The following is a 25,118-nucleotide window of genomic DNA, read 5'->3' on the forward strand; positions in this document are numbered from 1 at the left end:
AATTTGTACAGGTTTTTCTTGTTTTGGTTTCTGCTCATTCCATGTCCCATTTCTAAGGGGGAATACCGGCCTATGGGAGAAAGAAGGGTAAAAACACGCAGCTGAGTAACCAAATTCAATGGCCCATCAGCTTACTGATGCTCACAGCTTGTGAGCAGAGTTGCGACATGAGTCTTACTAAAATGCCAAATCTCTCAGAGCAGTGTGATTTAGTGGACACACTGCCACAAAAGCTGCCCGTTAGACCCTTTCAGCTCCACACTGAATGTGCTCTGAGACAGCGCGCTCTTTTCTTCTGCATTTACAGAACAAGCTGTTTACAAGAAAGTGTGTGGGTGTCAGAGGGATGGAGGACAACTACAGACAGGTCATCTCCTCTGGTCTAGCAATTTCAAAATAGCAGAACGGGCAAACCTAATGAAATTGCTGCCATATTGATTTTCAGTAAAAGATAGCATATGCACCTAGTTAAGGATCATCTGTGTAATAATACACTTAAAATTCCATTTCATGAGACAATGAGAAAGCAAATTTAAGACAAATAAAAAAACCAACTAAATAAGTTACACTCATTCTAAAACTCCAGCTACATGAAGTCCTAGCAGTGCTTACGTTACCTGCTGTGCATGGTACAGGAGAGATCTATTTTAATTCATTCTTTAATGATAATATTTTGCTTTCTAGTAACACCCACATCACATTAGACATGAGAATGATTCAATATACTGTACAGATAATCTACACACTAAAGCCATACACCTATCTTTTTAAGGCAAAGCATCTGGATGTAGCTTTGTAAATAAATAAGCAGTTACAAGAAAGACTATATAACATATTCTTCTCAACTCTAAGCAGAAGAGACAGAGATGATTAATAATATCCCCAGTTATACATTAGGAGAATGCAACAGATGTAGTCAAATGAATCTGGAAAAGCGTTTTCTTTTTGATTCTTCAACTTCATTCAAAAGCTCTAGGCTGGACTAGATTCAGTATCTTTGTTCACAATGCTTCAGACCAAAGCATTAGTGTTGCATAGAAATGCATGCCTGAGACTAGGAGGTGATCGCACTCAGACTTTATTCCATGCTCAATAATTTCCCATCGTAACAGAAGCTACAGTTCCTTTTCCAAAAGGAAGAGTCAAGGAGCAATTTTTGCACATGCTGGGCACATTTCATGCTCTCAAGCAAAAACACACCTGGGCTATCTCTCAGGTAGTGAACATTGCCTACATTTTTAGAAATGCTTCGACAGTGTGTGTGGGGGCGGGGGGGGGGAAATCTGTGCTTTTTTTGATGTGTTATAGGACCAGCAGAGCCGGTGCTCACTAGATTTCCTTGCATAAAGATACTGGGATTTAGGATGCAAATTGTCCCAAGATGAAGGACTGAAAAAAGAGGCCGTGTTAGGACCAGTTTCTGGGCTGAAGCTACATATGGGGAAAGCATGAGGTTTATCAGCCCCAGTTTCGGCTCTTGTACAGCTATGATCCGAGAGGAAATTACGAACAAGCCGATTTCCTCCACCTGAGGCACACATGGGTCTCAGCCCTCTCTGCACATCTTTTTGATTTGTGCAATTCTTGGGGAAAGGTCAGGTCAGCCATTTATTTTGGGAGGACTTATTCCTACGTACAAAGGCTTAGCTCAGCTACACAACATACTAGCACTGTGACTAGGAAAACAACAAATGGAAATCCCTGGTATAAATGTGTTGGACTACCAGCCAGAAGAACAAGGTTTGCACGTAAGCTAGAGATTTCCATCATTCCTCAGGCCCACCACAGGTCTTCAGTGAGAAGCAATATTGCCATTGGAGCCCAAGCAAGTCACTGTTGACAGAGCAGCAGCAGGACCCGGAACCTCCAGAGCTACAGCAGGTAGCCTTCACGGCCCATGCATTTCCTCCGAATAAGCTGCTGTGAACAGAACAGGTCCACAATGATGTACCCAAGAACAATATATGTGTAGGGTGGAGAGAGCACCTAAAGGCACTGACTGGTGAGGAATAAGAAAACTTTCAAGCTAATGCAGTTAAGGTGCTACTGCAGATCCTCTGAAGCTCTCCGAAACTGCAATCAGTCATTTGCAGCTCTTGCATGCTGGCATGAAGTGGGTCAGCAAAACAGTCGCATTCTCCTTGTGACTGGGCTCACGAAGGGCAAAGGAATGTAGACAAGCTGTTGGCAACATACCAAGGTGTGGAGTATCTCAAGCAGTACGGTACCTTGTGTATGAAGTTCAGCACATAATTTGCTTTCCCAAATACGTTCACCCCTTCCCTTTCCAACTCAGTAACATATTATCTTACCGTAGTTCAAGAAACCTTCCCAGCTGCATCCAAGATAGAATTTAGGATTCATATATATATATATATCCATTTGCGAATTCAAATCAGACTGAGTTAACCTTGTTGGTTAAGGTTTACAGAACTTTAATTAATATCATTATTAGTTATTCTGAAGGACTACATAGGGCTGTAAAATGTAGGTGATAACGATGCAGATTTCCAGTAACACCTGGACATGGAAAGCAAACTTTGCTGCTATGTTACACAAAGACATGCATTTCTCTCTGGAAAAGGTCCAGCAAGTAGAGAGACCTTTATTTTTTTTTTTTTCTTTAAATGTTTTAACATATACTTATACAGTAGCAGAATTACTTGATGCTGTTTTTCTACATTTTCATAGCCCTAGATTATAAAAGTGAAAACTAAACTATGTATTAGAGTTAATTTTTAGCAGCTTATTAGAAAGACTGAATTCTGATCACCTCTATTAGACTCCAGACCTGTGTATTCAGAGTTATCTGATAAATATCAAAAAAAGCAAACACAAAGAAGAAACAAATTTAACAGTTAATTTCAGTGTCATATCATATGTGGCACAGTGCACATTAAAACACACACAGAAAATTGTGATTAAAACACAGGACAGGCATGCTGTAAATGTGCTTACCAGCTTGAGAGAAAGCTTCATGTAAAAATTGGAGAGATACAGGGTGGGGGGAGAAAGAGAAAAAAAAACAACAGTGCATCAGTAGAAGAGGAACTTTTTCAGACTGACGTTACAATAAAATGACACACAATCCCCTTGCTGTTGGAAGGCAAAATGGGTAACACTAACAGATCTGTGCAAAAGTTCACAAGATGGGCCAGCGTTCTCAGTCAGCTGCCATTTCCTCACCAGAAACAGAAATGGAAGAGTGTTGTACCTCTACACATGTGCTTTAGCACTGCAGGTGAAAATCTGGCCTGGATTGCCTTATTTACAGCGGCTACAACAACAGAGATTTTTCGCATTACAGTAACACCTCTGAAGTGGAAAAAACCTCAGAACTTGCAAATGTATGCAAGTCACTTTAGATCAAAAATGTGCTGAAATGCAGTCACGAGCATCAGCCCCTTTACGCAAGGGCTTAAAGAGAAGGGGGGATAACACCTAGCCAAAACTCAGTGAAGAGGTAAGGTACTGCACTTGGCTTCCAGCTGCAAAAAGCACGATGGGATCTCCAGCGATCTCCAGTGATTTCCTAGCTCTCAGGCCTATGTCCAAAGGACAACATCCCTCAAGTATCTCCATTGATTGTGTACAGTGCTGTCCGGGCAGTCACGTAAAGTCATTTCATGTTCTTAACAATTCAAAAAGCAAATACTCAAACGTACTTTGGCAGTACAGTCAGACAAGGTCAGGACCAAGAAGAAGGAAAAACACCTTCTTCTCTTTACACCGAATAGATTCTATGCCAGCATAGTAAGACATTATTCAAGCTCCTTAAACGATATACGTGATCTAATTCTTCAAAGGTTACCACATTTCCTCGTACAGAGCCAAAACATTATCTTTAGTCTCTTACCTTCCCAGAGTAACTAAAAGTGAAGTGCATGCTTAAAGGGCCTACAGAGCAGCATAGTTTGCCTTTGCCTTACATCACTTGCACGTACAGCTCTCCACAGCACTGGAGAGCCTCAGAAGCTGCCAGTGAACAAATGTGCCCGGGCAGCCGACTACCAAAATTACCAAAGCCTCTTCCAGTGTTGCACAAGACGTTATGACAGCTGCAATTCAGAAGGTTTTCCAAGAGAGAGGGAGACTAACAGTGCTACAGCACTTTCCTGTTCTGTGCCAAGGAGCACAAGTTAGCTGCTGTTCAAGATCTAAAGCCAGATTTTAAAGGGAGAATCAAAACTACACCCAGCCTCCTCCTTCAGCAATCTGCACTGTGCCAGTCCTACCAGCTCTTGGGAACAGTTGTGAAATTCTCAAACTACGCAATGAACTTGTAAGTGCATAAACGCACGTGCTCGGTGTTAAAGACAGTTGAAACAAAAAAGTTGGAAAACGCCTCTCACTCCAGGCAATGATCTGCACTGTGAGATTTCTGAACCTCTTTCCATTCACGAATTCTCCGTTATTTCACTACCAACAGCTCCTGAATATGATGCTCTTAAACAGACGCTCCATTTTTAGCAAAAGCACAGTTCTTTAGGACTGGATTGAAAATAAAGGTGGCTCCACACCTATGATGTTTTTGACAGCATGATTTAAGAAATAGACATTTTTCAAAAATAACAGTTCCCAGTAGTTACCAGAATTTGTACAGCAATACATGCCAACCATTCAAGGAAAACATATGGTGTTGCAATAAATACTGAAATACTCCATTTGAACTGATGCATTCAGTGACAACGCAGCAGTTAAACTTCCCTCTGAAGTTCAGTCCATTAGGAAGTAAACACATGATAATAATCACGGTGCAATGAAGAACTTCACTCTCTCAGCTATGAGGCCATTAAAAAAAGCAAACAAAACCAATCCATTTGAGACAATAATCATACAGGAAGGAGAAAGAATGAGCTGAAATATGTTGCTGAAGAAATTCAGCGTAGGCAGCTTTTGTTTGCATAATTGCTTTAACACTCCTGTGAACTTTAGCATAGACATGATCAGCACAAACTGAGATCCTTGTACATATATACAGACAAGACTCATGGTGCAGAATAAATATTTACCTATGAAGCACTCTATAAAAGGCACAAATGTATGCTACATGCGCTAGTTTCTAAACACTACTCACTCTAAAGGCACTATACTACTGCAAAGAATCATCTGCATCAAGACTATTCTTTTGCTGTAAATTCAGCAAATTTGAAAAGCATTATAGACGCTGTATGCCGAATTATTACGCTGTTAAGTATGACAAAAATAGAAAACTTATTAATAGCATTTCCAAATAGTACATCAGGGATTGTTATAACCGGTACAAGTAACAAAGCAGATCATAGACGGGAAACAATGAAATGCTGAAATGTCATATTCAGTTTTCCATTTCTGAAATGTATTCATAATTTTACATGACAGTGATTCAGTTTCTATAAACAAATATAAGCAGACTGAAAATAAATCTGCATTGAACACTAAATAACTACTTTTGCCCATTCTGTTGGGTTTTCACAGCTAGAAACTTGCTCACAGCTCTTGGGAGAACAGGGCCATTTTTCCCCCAAATGATCAAATAAATTACATTTCTTCAAAATGAGCAAATCTGTTTCAAGCTGTCAGTTTAAAACAAGCCTAGCTTAGTCTTGCAGGGAAAAAATGAAGAGCCTAAGAGCCACAAGCTTCAATAACACATGAGAGAGCATGAAGGCCAGCAAGTCCATGTGTTATTGGACAGTCACGGACACTAACCTCACTTACAGAAAACAGGGTTGAAATAAATCACTGGACTTTCATACAACCAAGAGGTAATTTTCTTTTAGTGGTCCTGTAACAATCTCCCCATACTCTGCTTTATCCGGGTATCAGGTTTAGAGTTCACGTATCTTGATTCCATGAACTATCATCATTACAGAGAGTTCAGGGAAGCTTCATTCAGAAAGCTCCACGGAGTGCGCCACAACCAAGGCACAGAACGTGTCGCTGCACTGCTGTAAATCAGGGGTTGGCTCATGGTGCTCAAGACTGCATTCATAAAGTAATTCAGAATAAATGCATGGAACCTGTTTGTAGTACTTACTCTGAATTTCACAGGTCCAGCTACTTTAATTGTGCCAATTTCAGCATTTCCAGGACTAGCAGACATATCTTTCCTGCACATAACACAGTAAGCTGCAACTTGCCTCCCACCAAATTTTCCTTTTATCTTTTACGAAGCACATTTCCACAGCACACTCTTAACGGCGTTGTAAGTGGGGTTAGCGACTGTGTAGCAACGGTATGGGCTGATCACACCATACGCGGACTTACAACATATTCCCTAGCCTCAATGGCACACGTGGGTGTCCCTAAAGTCCTCTTCATGAGTTCTTTGTGAATATACAAAGACTGTGTCTGCTGGTGAGTCAGCAAGAGAAAACACACATCCGTTACACTGGAGACGAGCACGGCACCTCTGTGTTTACTGCTTCTACAGCAAAAGACAGCTTGGCATTTAACTAGCCTTTAAGTGCAAAGTGGAAGCTTCCTAGAAACTAGGCAAATATCGGGAGTCTAGCATTCCCACAAAAATCAGAAAATAACGTATTTTTTAAATGCTAGCTTAAACACGCAAGGTCAGAAAACATGTGTCTCTGTGTGCTAGAATAAACCATGGCTTTAATGACCCCACCCGCCAAAAAATCCTGGTCTTGGCACAGATTTATATACTTATGTTAGAATAACAAGTATTCCCAGGGGCAGGGAACAGAGCAGGTACAAGAGGGGGTGGTTCGTTTTGTTTGCTGTTTCTGCATGCTCACAGAACAACAAAGACCAACAGCTAAGTGTCAAGGGAGAAGACTGCACAGTATGTCACAGAGGCAAGACAGAATGGTAAGGGAAAACATTAACCGGTGCAATGGAAATAAAATCACATTGTAATGAAGTCAACAACTTCCACTAAAAAGGAAACCACAAAAGTCCCTCCGTGTGCCTTATGGAACCGCCCGGAGGCTGGAACTTAGGTAATGACAGTAATATCTGCGTATCGGCTCCCAGACCCATCCCCTCTGCTTAATCACAACCCAGTCTCCGAGGTAAGAGGAAAGGCAAGTCTGCACAACGCAGTAATTCAAAGGTGTAAGTTCTACCCCTGGATTTTGTTAGTTCAGAAGTATAGCTCTTTAAAGGTGCTGATGTTACGGCTGCTATAGCAATAAAACAAAAGAACACAAAATTAATATCAACTAGCAGAATAGAGAGTCTTCTTTGTCCTCAAAACGGAATTAGAAAAAGCAGAGCAAGCATAAATGAAATTATGACTTATGTAAGTGGTTCCTCATTTTTTCTACTCTTCTGGCTTTAACTTCCCTAAAGAGACAGAGTTGATTTTAAGTGTTATACTGCTTTTATACTGCCTTTTTAAAGAATTAGAAACAGCACTCAAAAACTGTGTAAAAAGACTTCTCTCCCCCCTCTTCTAGTTCTGATCCATGACAAGTGCTGTAACTGTTTTACAGTATTTTCTACAATGGACATTTCTGCTGTTGGGGTTAGAAGAAAGCAGCTTTGAGGAAAATACTAAAATGTGATTAGAAAACCACAAACACTGACAAGAGTCAGCACCTAAATTTTATTTTTTTATTTTTTTTTTTAAAAACAGACTAGGATTTCATATTGGCAGTGACCACTGATACTGGTATTGGCGCCTCTACATTAACCTTGCATCTGTTGTAAATTGTTCAGGCATCTGCTTCCTTCCATGAAAACAAGATTCATTGGATTTTTGGTTTGGAAGCAAAATTAAAACCAGATTGGGCACAGGATATATCATTACTAATTATGTAATTCATTTTAACAGTCACCAGTGATTTTTCCGCTTTAGTTTCGTAATTTCTCTTTCCAAATGCAACTTAAGATGCTAACCCAAAGCTTTATAAGGAAATTACTAAAACATACTGCCTCTCTAGACACGTTCCGATATCAAAGATTTCATGGAGGAATTGTATGGGAATCCATTCACTCACTTATGTTTCAAGGATCAGTTACAATGTGTAGTTCTGCTGGTGGCATTTATCCTGTAAAGGTCTTAGTATCTACTGGACTTGTTTGCATTAAGCAGTTCCTTTTCATGCACTTCTTCCCTAAGCCAGGGCAAAAAAGGAGTATGATGCAGTTTTCTCTGAAATAAACAAATGGTTACCCTGGCTTTTGTAGGAGTTGAGCTCTGTTTATCAACAAAGCCAGGAAGAACCTGCTTGACAATTTGGTTGAATACTCTTAAAATAATACTTAAAATGCCTCGTGGCCACCTTTACTGCAAGGTGTTTGACTGGAGTGGAATTTGGTCTCTGAACAAAACCAGCAGCGCGGAGACAATATTCAGAGCAAATGAATTTATTCAGTGTCCAAAGCCAAACACCCGTTACATTGTACTGTCCTGCTGGCTCCCTGCACGACCTTTCCAAAAGTTGCTTCACTGATGTATTTCTGCACAGATCAAATGTTCTTCTGTGTAGAGGACAGTTTCCCTCTACGTCCTCCTAATTTCTCTGGTAACATCACAATCCAGTATTCTTAACGTTACTGCTCATGCTCCTGAGCAAAATTCAGATGCTTTTGGATTTGGCAGGGGCATGGACAGGAATTTGGAAAAGGAAGTCTTATAAAACTTAATGTGGTAAAAGTAGAATTAACAGTATTATCTGGTACAGAATATAAAGGGGGTCATATCAACCACATCAGCTGAAACAAATGCCAACCACTCATTTTTCATCTGATTAATTAACAGGACTTGGGGGTGATTCTTGTTTTATTTTTTGCCTGGTTAGAATTATTTTATTTTTGAAGGTCATATGGCATTTTCATGATCTTTTAGTCTGACCATTTGTATGACAAATCACCAAGGACCTATGAAACTTGACAAGTTTTCAAATCAGACGGAGCAAGCTGCCAGAGCTTTGCAGCCTCTGCTACACTGTATTATCTAGATGAACCAAGTGGCCTGAATTCGCCCCTCTGGAAGAAGAGATGATCTGAACACTGGCCTCCAACTTTGCGGGATGAGTCAGGCAGGAAAAGTATTTACATACAAACATCCTGGTAGCTAACAGGGGAAGGAAATGAAATAGAATGAGAACATAGTGAAAGGTTTAAATGAAGATTTAGCAATAGCCTTTCTCTGCACATTTTTAATGAATGTGTCAGCAGAAATTTGAGGCATTTCAGAGGAGACTATAGGAAATTCATAGAATTGTAAAATCATAGAATCATTAAGGTTGGAAAAGACCTCTAAGATCATCGAGTCCAACCATCAACCCAACACCCCCATGCCCACTAAACCATGTCCCTAAGCGCCTCATCTACACGTCTTTTAAATACTTCCAGGGATGGTGACTCCACCACTTCCCTGGGCAGCCTGGTCCAATGTTTAACCACTCTTTCAGTAAATAATTTTTTCTCGTTATTTTCTCAAAAGAAATTGTTCTCATTATTTCACCTTTCACACAAACCACTTAAAACCAATACAGTACGCAGGATTTGTATGACTCACTTGGACTTCTCAGAGAGTTAATACATAAAATAATGGCATTTCTTCAGGAACTATTAAAAGCAATTAGTTGCAATTGCTTATACGGCCAAATACTCACCAAATAAAAATTTGTACATTTGAAATACAAACTTGTGAAGTGCCCGTGGAACTACAAACTAGTATTTTTAAATCAAGTTAGAAATATTCACCACTATTTTCAACGTTCTGTTCTGTGAATGGCACTATTGGAGCACTAGATTGCAACACAAAGCCTCACCTTCAGCAGAGCCTTACTCTCCACAGCGTCTCACTGCTACCCTGTATGAAGAAGACTGCCAGATGCCCACCCGCCATAGCGGGTGCCACCAAGACAGCCACTACCTAGCACATCCCCCAGGTTTGCTGCTACAGAAGCAGAACTGAAAGACTGTCTTCCCCTCCCGCCCCCCCCGAAAAGCCACTGAGAAAAGATGCTCTGAGCGAAACTGCAACTGAGGGAAGGAGGTACATTTACAGAACCTGCCTTTGGACAACTTAGAAACATCCCACTTCCCCAGTGAAAAGCGCCAGAAATGTGATTTTTTGGGTTCTGAATGTCCCATTAAATGGCAATTCCCTAGTAAGAACTGAAAACCACTCTGTATGAAACTGTTTGGTTTTTTTTTAAATGTACAGTCTGTAACCAGATGAGACAAAATACTGTTTACAGCACTGTTCTCAATTCTCTGTAACTAACCACCAAAGTTCCCCATTGAAATAATCTCTACTTTTATGCAACTCCAGCCCTCAGCCCTAAATGTCAGTGCAGTCCCTGGAGCAGAATTTGGGCTTTTTAAAGTAGTCAGCACTTTACTGCTACAGCCTGCTCTAAAAATCGTTTTAAAATACTGCACACTTGTGTCTCCTTCCTGTAATTTTTACAGGAGAAAATAATTCTAAGGACCTTAACCTAGGAGCCAAAGCCATGCTATGCCAGCAACTTCTCAGCACAACTGTGCCACATGCAAGCTTCTGGGAAGATGAAGTCCTCTTTTTGTTTGAAAAATGGAAAATTTTATCTCCGAGACCTGTCATTTTACTTACTGCTTATGAAGACCACCAATGAGAGTATTTAATTCAACACAAACACTTCAACATCAGTTTACCAATATAGCCACAGCTGATGTCGAGGACAGGAACAGAGCAACTGACCTGGGAAAATTCAGGCCATGCTTCCTACTCTATCAGCAGCAAAGGAGACAGGGACACTGAACTTACGACAGTGGCGCTGTGTCACAAAATGCTGATCCAGTTTGATCTAGACCCAAGTGAATCGCCAAGGTCAGCCACGGAGGCTTTCAGCTTCTCTGCACTGTACAATGCACAAACCAGCATCTAGCACACTGCACTTCAGCCGCTGGCAGGGGAAAAACCCAAACCCTAATCCCTCAAAACATCTCATCTGTGGTTTGGAGCTTGCATGCTAGACTGATAAAGCTTTTGCAGACAGAATATAATTTTTAAACTGTTTGCATCATAGCACTAGGAAGTGAAAGTCAGTTCAGAAACCAACAAAACCTGTGGACTTAATGGGAAATGCACAGAAAAAGGCATGCTGGCCTACAATTCTGCATGCTAATGTATGTAGGGAAGGCTGCGAGGACACGTCAGACATAGAACTTTTTTTCCTAGCTTTGCAATGGTTCATCACACAATGTTTATCAAACTCTTAGTTAATGTCTTTCCTCCACAGTTTGCAAGAATGGCAGCTATTACAAATAGCTTTTCAACTTGGTATTTTTGTGAAGGTATTTCATTGACATTTAAAATGTCAAGAATAAAAATTGTGGAAAAAACATTTAAAACTAATTAGAAAAAAATTTAAAGAGCATGGCAGGATTTTAAATTTTCCTATGGACACTTTAAAAGCTGTTTAACCCACATCATCTGGTCAAGGAGGCCCAAACGCAGACATGATAAACAGAATTGTTGGGAAGCAGCATTTCTTAGGCTCTCTACAGGAAATCAAATCAAACCTTCCTATCTTATTGAAACTTCAGGCTACAGGATGTGGTTAAGGTCCTTGAGAAGTGTCAGCCCCAAATATTTAGAGCCAACTGTAATCAACACATTTAGGTAGCTGCAGGGAACATTAAATTCAGTGTCCGTCCGTCCCCAGTCTCCACCAACATGGCAGCCCTGGTTTAAAGCACACATGTACCACATAAACACCTTTATTACTACCTAGAATGGGTTCAAGAGGCATCAGATCTTTTCAGGGAAATGCCTGAACTTGCACCGAGGTCAGAATTATTTTCTAGAATCCCTCCTAATTTACTCTCCTCCTTCTGACACAGATATTGAGCTGAATCCACCCTGCAGAGAGGAAAACGTTTCACATGAAGGTAGACAACATGCAGCATCAGGATCAGAGTAAACCTCTGAACGGTGCTCCTCCAAACCTACCCTGCCACAGACCTACGCAGGGCTACTAAACTAATGACTTTGACTTCTACATGAGTATTACTTAATGTTCAGCTCTTCCTTCAATACTTTGGACAATCCCTCCTCCCCAAAAAACCCGAATAGTTAATTTCCATCAGCAACTTTTACTTTTTGTGGTTTCATTGTGGGGTTTTTGACTACAAATGGCTTTATAGGTTGGGATTCCTTGGATTTGTCTGCATGTTATGATGAAACACAATGGATTCATTCACAAAACAAAACAAGTTTTTACATAACAGAACGTGCAATAAAAGCGCAAGAAAAAGAAAAGAGAAAAAAAGAGAGAGAGAGAGAGAGAGAGAGAGAGGTATCCAGAGGAGAACTTACCCCGCGCTTTAGGCTCCTGAAGCAGTGGATTTTGGGTTTGGAGGTCATGAACTCGTTGAAGCGATGGGAGAGGGGTTCCTTTTGCTGCTTGGGAGACTGGGGGCCGTTGGGAACAGCAGAGGGTGAGGCAGAGGCAGGGGGAGGAGGAGGGGGCTGATGGGGGGATGTTAAAAGGGACATAAGCTACGTATAAGAGATGGAGAAGTGACAGAATAAAAACCAAAATAAAAAGATAAAACACAAAACGAAAATAAGCATCAAAACCAATATTTGAAATCCAGAGAAAAAAACAATTAAATAATTAAATATTAAAGGCCATGGTTCAAAAGAGGGGGGGAAAGCAGTATTTAAGAGTTGTGTTAAATGAAGAATGTGATAAATGGAAGTTTTAGTAAGTGATGCAACAGAAGAGTAACACAAAGTATTTTGACAGGAGGCTCATGCAGACTCTTCCATGCAGCGCTATCCCCATAAATTGCCCTGTTCTCGCTCTGTGGACAGCTCAGAATAATGCATATGGATAGAGCTTTCAAATACCTGAATTTAAATGGATCAGATAAGGAAGGTACCTTAGTGCCCAGTAGCGTTTCTATTATCTGGAAAACAACAAACCACATTCTTTCCTGCTTTCAAATCATACCTCAGTAATGTGCATCACACTTCACTTTTACAAATTATTCTATGAATTTGCTCAGGAGCTAGTCCTGTTTGGGTTTTTTTTCTGGCTACACTGATGTAAGCACCAGACAGCCGTGTTCTCTCATATACCAGCAAAACAGGAACGATCCATTTTGAACAGGTAGATTTTTTTGACTCTGTAATTAGTAGAAGTGGTTTGGTATGGGTCAGAGCAACGGTGAGATCAAAACAACGAAGCTACTCTGGGCTTCCATCAGTGTTACTGAAAACCGATTTAGTCCAGTCACCCTAACACATTCTGGTAACCCCAGATAAATGCTGCCATGCATTATGGTGTAAAATATGACAGTGAAATGAAAAAGGTTTAATGAATACATAAGTTAATATGGTCTTTTAAAAAAGTCAACTGCTCAGTTAGTTATGCTGTTAGTTGTGCTTAAGAAGAATGAATCGCAGCAATTCCTTGTTCCCAGCCACCCAACTGCTGAACCCAGTGCACAGACTGAAAAGACAACGCAAATGAAAAGCCAAGGAGAGTTTTAGAAGTGTCAAAACAGTAACGCCACATTAAAGCTTCCCAAAAGTAACAGTGTTAGTTAGCACACGTGGCACGAGGTAAGTGGTATACAATTCCTTCCCTGAGTTAGGAACAGAAATGGACCATGGCAGAGACATGACAACTAAAGTTAAATTAATATAAAAACAGCAACATAATTAAAGAAATTATACAAGAAAAAAAAATTAAAGATATAAAGAAACTTCAGTAACCAAAGACTACAACAAAACACCGTATTAAGACATCAGTTATTAACTTTCTGAATCTAAAATTCTCTTTAAAAAATTGTAATTGCCAGAATTACTAGACAAGATAGAGGTTATTGACTATACACATACTAGCACCAAACTCAAGTTTGCAAGTCAGTACCTTATTTTTCTTGATGAATGGCCACAACTTGCCCTTGGATTTGCCACCAAACTTTGGCTCAGACTTCCCATCCCCTCTGGAGTTGGAAAGGCTGGATTCTGAGACAGTCCGCTTCATTGGCTGCGTGTAGTCCTCAAAGTCGATATCTCCCGGAGGCTCGAACCCTGATTTAAAGGCTTCTATTACCAGCTGTGAATCCTGAAATGGGACAGATCCAGTACAAGTATAAACATCTCGGATGAGGGCTGTCATCAAATTGGTGGCAGAGAAGAAACAGTACAAGGACAAGAAAGTTCGCCTGTGCAGGAACCAACCTTTACAGGGACCAGTCTCATTCCCGGGAATGAATACCCTTCCAGAGCCCGGGATCAATACAAGTCTCTCCACCTTCTGCTCCAAGATCAGGGCACTTTTCTTGGACCTATTTTCGCTACCACGATGTGCTTTCAAAAAACCACCTAGGCACAGCAAAGTATCCTACCAAAACAAGGTACTCTAATGTGTAAAATTTAGTACTCCCAGATAGTAAAAGTGATAAATGCAGTTAAGAACACAACCATCACCCCACAGAACAGATGTTTCCAACCTATGTCAGTCAGAATGTACTACAACTGGGAACATAAATGGCTACAATCTCAGTTTCATAATAGAGCTCTAAATAAACAATCAATCTATGGAAATAAAGCAGGTGAGCTTTAGTCTCAAATAGTCCAATATTCCTGTTATGAAACTCTAGCCCATTTTGCAAAGGTATCACTGAGACCAGTCATTACTCAAAATATCAACAGATAAAAAGCAGAGGACTATGGTCTATTTAGGAAAATTTAAAAAACCCCACCCAACTATCATTAAAGCACAGGTCATTGTACTTAACTAAAGATGATGCTTAGGAAGAATAAACTCACATCTCCTCACACCAACCTTCCACTGAGCTGCACAACTCCCGAGTCTGACCACAACCTAGCATTGTTTTCATTCCCTTTGTTTCATTTCCAACGCAAAAATAAAAATTCTGATACAAACATCTTTTAAAGGCTTTTTCATGTCTACTCGTGAAAATGAGAGCTTATTATTGTTAACTTTACTGACTAGAAAACAATCATACTTCAGCAACCGAACGGATAACTTAAGTGACTCACAACAAAGATTTAAGGTACAGAATTGCTGGGCATGCAGCTGCAAACAAACTAGTGGAAAATCCCAATAAATACTCCTATATAAAGGAACTCTTCTTGAGTGATCACACTGCCACAAGTTGACAAGTTGGTGCTTGTGAACTCAGCTACAGTAAGTGGCAGGAGTTTTTCTTATGAGCTTTACCTAACAACTGAGCAGTCCAAGGTCATGCAAGTAGCCCGACACACTGGTGCAGGCAGCAGCTGGGAACTCCACGCGCTGTCATTAAAGCCACATTCCCTTTTGGCACTACTAGGAGTGCTAGATGCAAGTCAGCCACACACTGACTGTATACTGTGTACAATGGTTTTGCTCTTTTTTTTTTTTTGACAGAGAGAAAAGAAAAAATAAATCAAAGCAAGAACAATATATAGCATTTTCCCTAGTCAGGTCAAACACAATTTATTATACATAAGCTCAAATTCAGATTTCAGATTGCCAAATGCATTTAAATCTAATGGACTCGAAAAAAAATATTTTAACATACTTCTCATCTACTTGACTTCTTGGGAAGAGAGCTTTTTACATTATACTGTTCTAACAGTTTTCTTCTGAGATCATTAGAGAAACTGTGCCACAGCACACAAATATCTTATTAGTCTCTAGAGAAGAGCATCACCATCCTGTTCAGATAAAAAAAAGATGAACTTGTTGCTTTGAAGGCATTTCACAGATTCTGCTTATGTCCGTAGGTAAAACGCTATTCATGAGAAATCTAGTGGGATATGAACATACCCAAAGGCCAGGTTCAATTGAGCAAAACACAGTTATAGGAAAAGCTTCGCAAAAGTCTTCATGGGGTTGTGAAGAAAAATAAGGTGTAAGATCCTCAGCCTATCAGGTGCACTGTGAAATTCCTACACAACTTTTAGGGAGGTAGAAGAACACATTCCATTATCTCATCCTAGTTTGACATTAAAACTTCATGAGATCTAAACATTTGAAGAGAGTTTTAATAATAGTCATGAAAGCAAGATGAAGAAGGAAGAGAGAAGAGACTACAAACACACACAAGGTTACATTAAATACTCTACCGGTATTTTATCCTATGCATGGAGCTTTTCATTTTTTCCTCTTAATTTTACAGTGTTCCTTCCATTTAGTCAAAACATCCTTCCACTACAATGGAGCTGAAAATAACCAGCATGCTCCATATATCACAGAGATAATGTCATAACAGGAACTCCGAAGCCCATAACAAATTAATTTCATCTACTGCTAGAGCCTTCTGAAGCAAATTCTGCATAGGTTCACACAGCAGTCACTACAGCCTACCCTTGCAACACGACCTCTGCGTTGTCCGAGTTGTTGTTAGAAAGAGGACACGAAAAAGAAGCATATTTACAACTGCATTAGAAACACAGGGCTAACCAGTATTCCCAGCTAAATCCCGACAGTTTCTATTGCTATTAGCGGGAATTCTATACACTGCAGTGAGGGCATAAAGCAATCCTATTTACACAGTTACAAATTTAGTAACTAAGCCTGAAAGACTGGCCATTTTGCAAAAGTGGGCACGAGGCAGAACTTTGTAATATTTAAGCTGCAGAGAATATAGAAAGTATTAAATCCGTCTCGTGTCATTCTGGTTCTTAACACTATCGCACGAAATAGGGGCCCTGGAAGAAACGTCATCTTCCATAATCCTACTAATGCTCCCAGAGGGAGGGAACACGGCGCTGGCCATGGAAAGGAAGCCTGTCAGCAGTCTGCGCTTCCAGTTTAAAAGTCACTATGGAACTACCTCCTTCCTTCCTATTGTACTGCACAATTCTGATGCTAGAAATCATGGTGGTTCATAGATGCCATAGGAACCGCCCCTTCATAGAACAATGTTTGTAATAAACTTAACTGAAGCTGAAAATTGATTATCAAAAAACTCCAGGATACCTACATGAAGTACAAAGTTCTGCTGCTTTTATTTTGTTTCTTGTTTTTAAACAGGAATTCCTTACCATCAGCTGGTAACGTTTTACTGACAGCAAAAAAAAAAAGCTGCGGAACTTGCAGGTTCTTACATCCTTTCAGCTAGAGTTGACCCACAGTTTGGTACTCAGGGTAAATTACTAAGAATTGGTATTTCTCTAATTTTTTTTTTCTTTCTAACCAATACATCATCTATATCAGTTGTGGTTGTTTCATTTAAAGCTCTGGTTTCTGAACCGAAGTTACTGCACAAAGAGCACAGCTTTCATTTACCCTCTCCCCTTCTTCAGTAACTCTGTACGTGATAGCTGGGTAGAATAAGTGAAAATAAAACCAAAGGATACCAAGAGCTAAATAAGAACTCCAAACGCATCACTGCCTTTTGTCAGTGTCATAGTGTCTGACTGTATACTTTTCAAGTTTGGCGATACTGTACATTTGTTTATGATTACCAGATCCTGGAGATCTCCTCCCAGATGGGAAACACATGTCTGTGTGGGCCCAGAGTTTCACACAAAGCTTTTCCTGCTCAGCAGGCTCTTGGTTTTGCTCACCATTGTACTAGCTATATTATCACCAGCTGTCCTCGCATTCAACTTTCCTGGAATCTGACCTCATTTTCAAAGTTGACTACAGCTCCAATCTAGTCGACTTTCCTATCCAAAGTTTTTCAAGCTTGAAGAAGATGAGTAAAGGAGACCACGTTCAGTTTGAATCTTTTGAGGAAAAGGAGAAACTCTCCTGATAGTAGCCTAAGAGAGCTCAAACTTGCTGCTTAGAACACTAAGAGGTCAGATGGGAAAGGTCTGCTGTAACACTCTGCGTTAGTGGCAAAAGTGGTACATGATTTGGAAATGGAGAAGATACAGCTTTTACATTGCTACTCTGTTCACCTATGGCCACCCTTATAAAGTAACAGGACCTGCATCCTGCAGAAGGGCAGGAACAAGCATATCACTTTTATTAGAATTGAGAAAGTTAGAAACTACTGTTCCAGAGATGAAAAAAGTCCTTGATGATATTTAAGAAGCGAAAAGAACCCTTTATGGACATAACTGTTTTCCACAGTTAAGTTAAATCTAACTTATCTGTATGCAAGACAGACTAACTTGAATATAAAATTCACAGTGATCCAAACACCTAGCTTAAGCCTTGCGTGTGTTTTGCTAAGAACTCACTTGAAGATTCAAGCAGAGTACAGGCTGACATGAATCTCCCCAACATTATTTCACCATGCAGCACCAAAAGCTGTACCTCAAGAAGGGTACGTTGTTCTAACATGGGAATCTGTGCCCCAACTCCCCCTTCTCCCACCCTGAAAGACTAATTTTCAGATTCCTTGGTTTCCTATGCTGCTCTCTGTGAGAGCAATTGCCGAGCAGAAAGTAGTAGATTCATTTCAAAACTTCAGCCTCAGGCTTATGCTGCCAGTTAACGGCACTTTCCAGGCTCTGGGCACTGAATAGCTCAGAAAAGATTCCAGTGAAAAAGATGTATGGGAAATTCAAACAGCCAGCAAGACACACGCTGTTTGTATTTGAAGCACTAATGTGATCCATGAGAAGGGCTCAAAGAGCAAGCAGAGACTTCATTTACGAAGGGAGCAGATCACTCTGAAAACAAAATAGAAAACACATTTGCCCTTGTGCTAACGGTACATCAGGAAGCTCAACCGAACTCTTTATCAGCCTTTTTATCAGGAAGGCTTCTTTTTACTCCTACAATGATGTTCAGAAATCAAGATTTGTGAGAGCTCATTTTTACAGATTGCTAGCAAATCTCAAATCTGCAAAGAAAGATTTTACAGTAAAGCAGAAATTTTGCCAGTTGTTTGCAATAATTTATGTAGCCAATACTTTAAATACTTCCATTATTATAAAACTGGAATGAAGACATTTCTGCAACATTTAGTTTTCTGATGATTAGACATAGAACCCATCTGAATAAGAACTGGTGATTATTAGGTATCTGGAATTCTGTCCACTATCTTCCTTATTCTACACAGAAGCCTATTTTTTCAGTTACAGCATTTCAAAAAGTACTTATCCTAATAAAAGGAGAGAATATTCCTAAAAAAGGGAGAAAAAAATAAAAAGTGTGGCAGTAGAGGCATTTCTGGGTGTTAAGTAGATTTGGGAAATAATCTGAGCACATCCTGCCTCAGACAAAGTAGCACGCGACAAGAACCTATTCTTTGTTTTAGTTCTATGACTATAAAGCTCTCATGCTGCAGCCTGGACCCCGGATTTAAGTCTCCATTTATAAATGATCAATACTAAAGATGACAATCAACAGTCCAAACAATGCAACACTTACATTCTTGTGATCAATTGATTCTGCAGCCTTTGTTATTTCATCCAGACACTTTCCAATGATAGGGATCACTTGGCGGTCGACCTCTGCAAAAGTCTTCATGGATTCACCTATCCTCACGATTCTTCTTTCCTCCATCTCTTGTATTTTCTAAGACATTACATTTCATTCAGATCAAATATCAAGATTAACTTCACAGTTTCAACCAATTTTTCTCCCCAGCGTACATCATCTGCTTTAAAATTTATGGTTTAGATATATTTTTAAGAACAGACAAACTAGGACAGCTGTTCTCATGAAGGCACCAAGTGATATTATTCCCTCAAACATCAAAATGCCATTCTAAAAATAACCTCTGTTACTATTACCAGGAATTTTTCAATTAACTTTTATATTAAAAAATGCTGATTTGTCAAAACCCCAGCTTTAGACTTTTGTAAGGATGGCTCCCCTAAGGCTTTTAAGACAATTTCTGCAACAATAAATTCTTTCATTTTCTTCACATGTTGTGAAAGATCTTATTTTCCTTCCACTGCAGAATCCAAGCAAACAAAAAAGTCTTGATGTCCCCCCTTCTCCTTTTCCCTAGAAGGTAATTTTTGGTTTACAGGCAGTCCTATACATCATGTATTGTTCACACCAGGGCTTCTCAACATATGCCCCCTGTTGCTCAATGGATTCAGTGCCACGATCTCCAGCATCTATTCCATGGACCTCTCGTTTACAACAGAGGGAAACTGGATGTGGCATAACACTATTATGACAGATTATAACAGGATACAGAAGGGCATGAACAAGAACTGCCTGTTTCACATTAGACTGCAGGAATCTTACAGAGCATTGTCAACTTAAAAATCCCCACTGCCTTGATTGATCTACAAGCAACATAAGTTATTTGCAAAACAACTTGTTATTTCAACATCTAAAAGAAAGCACTAGAGCTTACTGGTGCACTGGCAGTGAAAAGGATACTTCTGCAGTACTTTAAGCATGCTCACCTGCGAATCAAAGCACTGAACACTAGATCTGGTAAATGAAAATATATTGCAAGAATTTTATATCTGATGCCAGGGATAATTTATCTCAAGACATTGGTTTGAAATACCATGAATCAAAAGAGGAGGTTAATTTAGCTAAGAAGTTCCAGCTATGGGTAAGAAAATGCCTATTTGCTACTCAAATATCAGTTATTTCTCATCAGATGATAAGCATGTGACATCTTCTCCCTTAAAGAGGTTGTATTTTCCACTTCTGATGCTTATGACCCATTACAATGGAACAGTCATTTAGAACTTCTCTTCTACTACATTAATCTCTCTTTGTTCAGTCAAGCACAAACTCAGATCTTCAATCAATATAAATCTGATGGCTTTTTTGTTCTTCCTCTACAGTCTTTCTTTAGGCACCCTAAGACATCAGCAGCAAGCTTGCTTAAACCCTTTGACATTCACTACTGCAGAATTATTGTGGTTTAAATTTAAACATCTGTGAAGTCTGATTTGAAGACAGGTTATAAAGGGCTGTGAGGCTTTACAGATGTAACAATGCCCAGCTGACTCCTGCCCCAACAATGCAAATAATGCTCTCATTCCCCAGCTGCGTGGACACAATAACAGAGCAAGATTGTGAGGATTCCAAAGACTATCGTAATCTGTCATGACAATTCAATGTCACCTTCCTCATATATTATTGATCACTTGATATCTAGTCTAAGAGAAAGAGACAATTTATCCTACCAAGCTCTCCATCTCTTGTGTTGGCAGACTGCATATAAAATTTGCTAACAGAGACAAAAATCACCAAAAAGTAAAAGACAGGGTCATAGAATTGAGGCAATGTGCAATACACCCCTCTGTTCTTATCACAAGATTATGAGCTACTCTAGATCAGTGCCAGTGACCCTCACCTGGAAGATGTTTGGTACGTGTGTGTAGTAATGATCATGTTGCTCACTGTTGAACTTTTGTAGAGTGGAAGAATATTCTGCTTTGCTGTCTTCTGCCATTTGATGTCGCAGCTGGGCTTGCTGTCTTGCCTGAAGACATGAAAAAAGAAATTTATACTACATGGAAAGAAATTGCATTGTGTTACTCCTCATCTTACTACCCTTACCAGTAGGCAGCACAGGAACATTAGCATATGGGTCTCTGAACACTTCCAGCTTTTAGTTCACTCCTATTTTGTGAAACAGTTAATCTACAGCAAGCGTAAGCCTGCAGTGTGCACACTGCTGCTGTTGTTCTCTTGCGTTACAACATGCTATTTCCATGAACCATTTTGCATTCCATGAACAACCTGTTCGTACTGCATGTAAAACACTGAAACAAGTTTGCCCCTCTACTAGCCCACCTAACATGCATTCACATTTTCTGTAGGCTTGTGGATACTCTTCTTGCTCCACTGTATGCCTTGTTGGATGGCACCTGCTTTTTCTCTAATGAACTACTTACCTAGCAGTATTTTTGGGGAAAGGGAAGCAACAAAAAACAAACAAACAAAAAAACAAACAACAAACACACACACACACACACACCAAAAACCACCCAACCAAAACAGTTTTGTCTCATTTCACATGCCTTGACCAACATAATCATGACAAAACATCTTAACTCGTGCTCCCACTGTGCTCTCTCCAAAGTCCTGTATCTACACCTCCTTGAATAGCGCTGGCATGAAGTGCACAAGGAAGAGGGAGCCTGAGTAGCAGCTGAGACACAACTCCCTTCCTATTTTTACCCACACAGATGATTTGCTTTGCTACCCAGCATAGCAGAGCACTGGGCAATTAACCTCACTTCTTTCCCTAGAACAATCTGTCCCTGAGTGACCCTTTTATATTTTCCGATTCCTCCCCTTGCAATTCTGCTTCCCAAGGCCTTCTGTTATCTGTTTCACTGCCCACCATTATTCCCTTACTGTCTATGCCATCTGTTTATTTTAGTTGCATTTTCCTTCCTTGCTGTTGGCCTTCATACAGTAGCTCTTCCTTCTCTTCCCTTCCTACCCAGCTCCCTACACCCATATGCCTTCGCCCCCTGCCCTGCGTCCACTTGTTGAAGCTCCCCTCTCTCCCAGTTTGCGTTCACCCAGCCGGAGCTCTGCTGCTCACCCTGCTCCCACGCAGCCCCGCTGCACCTTGCCCACTCCCACCTGCCCCAGCAGAGCCTGCCCCAAACACTTGCTCCAGTGAGAGCTTTGCCATTGATCGGCATGAGCCCAGGACTTGGCTTTGTAAATCTAAACTATCCTGAGTTTGCACTCATTTTTCAGGCACTCATGGAGCCTCCTCACCCTCCGTTGCCAACCTAGCCTTGAACAGTGCTGCAAGCGTCCAGAAAGTATTACGTTCCAATCACTCCCTTGATTTCAGAATAACCCCTCTAAGAAAAGAGAGAGAAAGACTGCTTTAAAAATTATTCAGAACACTTTGGGATGTTTCAGGGAAAACAACACAACAAATAGTTTTAGCATATTTTAAGTGGACTCCCATTAAAAACAGTTCAGAAAGGAGTTATTCTTTGAACTGTTCCAAGCAGACAATAGTTTCCTGACAATAAATCTATGAAATACCAAATCATGGAACATTTTAGTAATCATAACTGGAAGGTAACAAATTCTGCCAGAAGGTTTCAAATCTCAATTTGCAAAGAAAGAGGCTTCCCTCCCATTTGTCCAGCTCGCACATCTCACCTAATAATTTATTTCACCTCAATTCAGCTATTTCTTTTGCAAGCGCAGTCAATTGTAGGAATTTCCTAGATCCCCTTCACATTCGTTCTACGAAAATAATTCAAGTGCAATGAGAAAATGCTGGGCACTGGGTGCATAATAGGAGATGAAACAGTAGCATCAAATGGAAAAGACTGCAACTATAACCAAATAAAAAAATCCCATTTTAAAAAAAAAAAAAGACAGACTTTCAACTTTGCTTGTTCCCCAGGAGTTTTAACTGTCCACTAACTCCTGTGAAGGATGCATATATAACTTCAGAAAATTTACCTGCTACAGTGAAATTCCAAGAAGCCATATCAATATTTTTTTTTTGCCCAGGTGCTATATAGCTTATTAAACTTTATCATCCACACACTCATATATAGCTACATTAAATATGAGTGGAAAACAATATAGCCTTGTACTACAAACACAATTTTACCAGCAAAACAAAGTCAGCCATGGAAAGGCGGACAGCTGTAAGAGTAATGTACGCTTGTCTCCCGACCCCTTCCTCAAGTCCCAGCTGCTACAGATCAATATCCATTTGTGAGGCCCATTCTCTTCATCTACCTAAGAGCAACCCATTGTTTGAGCTGACTTCTACAACAGCCCCAGTCCCACTCATACAGCTGTCTCTTCTATTTATTTTTTTTAAATAGTGCAACTCAGGAATTTGTCCCTTGACTCTATTGTTGAAGCAGAAAAACAAGAAATCCATTATTACACATTTCCAGGCAGATCCAGCAAACATTAAGCCATTAGAGTTCATTTTCATGAGCAAGCTCATTGGTCAGATATGAGCAAAGTAACTCTGAGCTAAATGTATACAGGAGTAGACACTCCGTTTCCAAAACTATGTTAACTGTCCCCAAATAAGGGGGGGGCAGCAGATGAGTTAAGTAAAATTGGGTACATTCCAAAAGCAAGATTTTTGTATGAGAGCCCCACTGATGTTTTGTTTCTCCTGGCCATTTAATGCATTTGGCAAGCTTCAAACAGTTTAAATATTTTTCCAATGAGGTATTTGGATCTTAAAATAAAAATATAAAAAAAAAGTCTAGATTTTTTTTTTTTATTACTCCATTTGAGTATGTCACTTACTCTAACATCATCACTCCTAGTATCAACAGAATTATATTTTATAGCTAGGTTCCTGCACTCTGCTGAAGCACAGAACGATAAAAATGAGCTGATGACGTTAAGTTACACATTCAGAGTAATGGATGCAGTGGCCTGGAGCTGCACAGAGTCACAGGAGCTATTTCAGGAGTAATTTATAGTTGAGCTTTACAGAAACTAAATTTTTTCCTTCTTCACTGCTCACTTGTGCATGCAAACAGCTTCAGAGAAGGTGGTTTTTTTGAGCTTCTTTTGAGTTAACGTTAAAATATTTGCTCTGAACAGTATTTTCAGGAGGAAAGGCTTTGGAATAATTAGTCTCTGAAAAACCAGACCATGACTTCAGATATGAGAAGATGATACTACGATGCAGCTTTCAGTCAACATACTCTCTCCTTTAACTGGGCAGGGATGACTTGAGCAAGAGCTCACATTTCCAGCACCACATGTGAAACCACGATCCAGATGTACAGACTGCCAGATTACTCAGTTGTAAGAGATATCAAGGCTAGGTACTTGTAATGCAACAAAAAATCCCCTCTCCTCTTGAAAGGAAGAAAGGATGAGGTCACCTTTCGGCACCATGAAAAAGCAGGAAAGGGTATATACATTTGAGGGATTTGTGGGGAGAAGGAAAGCAGTTTGCTTTCAAATCTGTGCTTCTGTCCACGTTTGCAAAAGATACACAGATTTTTCACACACACACACCCCCAGAACATACCTTTGTAACATCTTTTTGTCCCTAAATAAACTTACACATTGCCTCCTCTCCAAAGTCTGTTTTTGTTAAGGCAGTTCTTCTCTGAACTCACATGCCAGCAACAAAACCAAAAGGCACATATGCCGATGCACGTCTCATCGAGAAAAGCACTCCCAAGAATGAACGACAGCCCAGTATCTGCAGCACCATTAACCTTGCAACGAGCACCTAGGTGAACTTCAGGTTTCCACTGCCATGGCAATCAGATTTAAACACAATCACACCAGAGGAGTGTTTTCTATAACTAACTCTGAAAGAAAACTCTATGTAAAGGAAGTGTAGCT

General features: G+C 40.0%; 1 protein-coding gene across 28 annotated transcripts in view; it reads right to left on the minus strand.

Moving 5' to 3' along the window:
- FNBP1 (formin binding protein 1) overlaps positions 1–25,118 on the minus strand; it is a 103,783-nt gene that overhangs the window by 14,311 nt on the left and 64,354 nt on the right. For 3 of the 28 annotated variants that reach the window (XM_076355295.1, XM_076355291.1, XM_076355290.1), the window contains exons 7-13: positions 21,148–21,276; positions 19,245–19,391; positions 13,827–14,024; positions 12,263–12,445; positions 6,250–6,336; positions 2,959–2,973; positions 2,774–2,809 (exon numbers count right to left, since the gene is read on the minus strand). In XM_076355295.1, coding sequence (XP_076211410.1) covers positions 2,774–2,809; positions 2,959–2,973; positions 6,250–6,336; positions 12,263–12,445; positions 13,827–14,024; positions 19,245–19,391; positions 21,148–21,276 — 795 coding nt within the window. Of the gene's footprint in view, positions 1–2,773; positions 2,810–2,958; positions 2,974–6,249; positions 6,337–12,262; positions 12,446–12,831; positions 12,859–13,826; positions 14,025–19,244; positions 19,392–21,147; positions 21,277–25,118 lie in introns of all 28 variants that reach the window. The other 25 variants (XM_076355302.1, XM_076355301.1, XM_076355303.1 and 22 more) reach the window with 16 other exon arrangements.

This window comes from Aptenodytes patagonicus, chromosome 18 (genome assembly GCF_965638725.1).
Source record: "Aptenodytes patagonicus chromosome 18, bAptPat1.pri.cur, whole genome shotgun sequence".
NCBI lineage: Eukaryota > Metazoa > Chordata > Aves > Sphenisciformes > Spheniscidae > Aptenodytes > Aptenodytes patagonicus.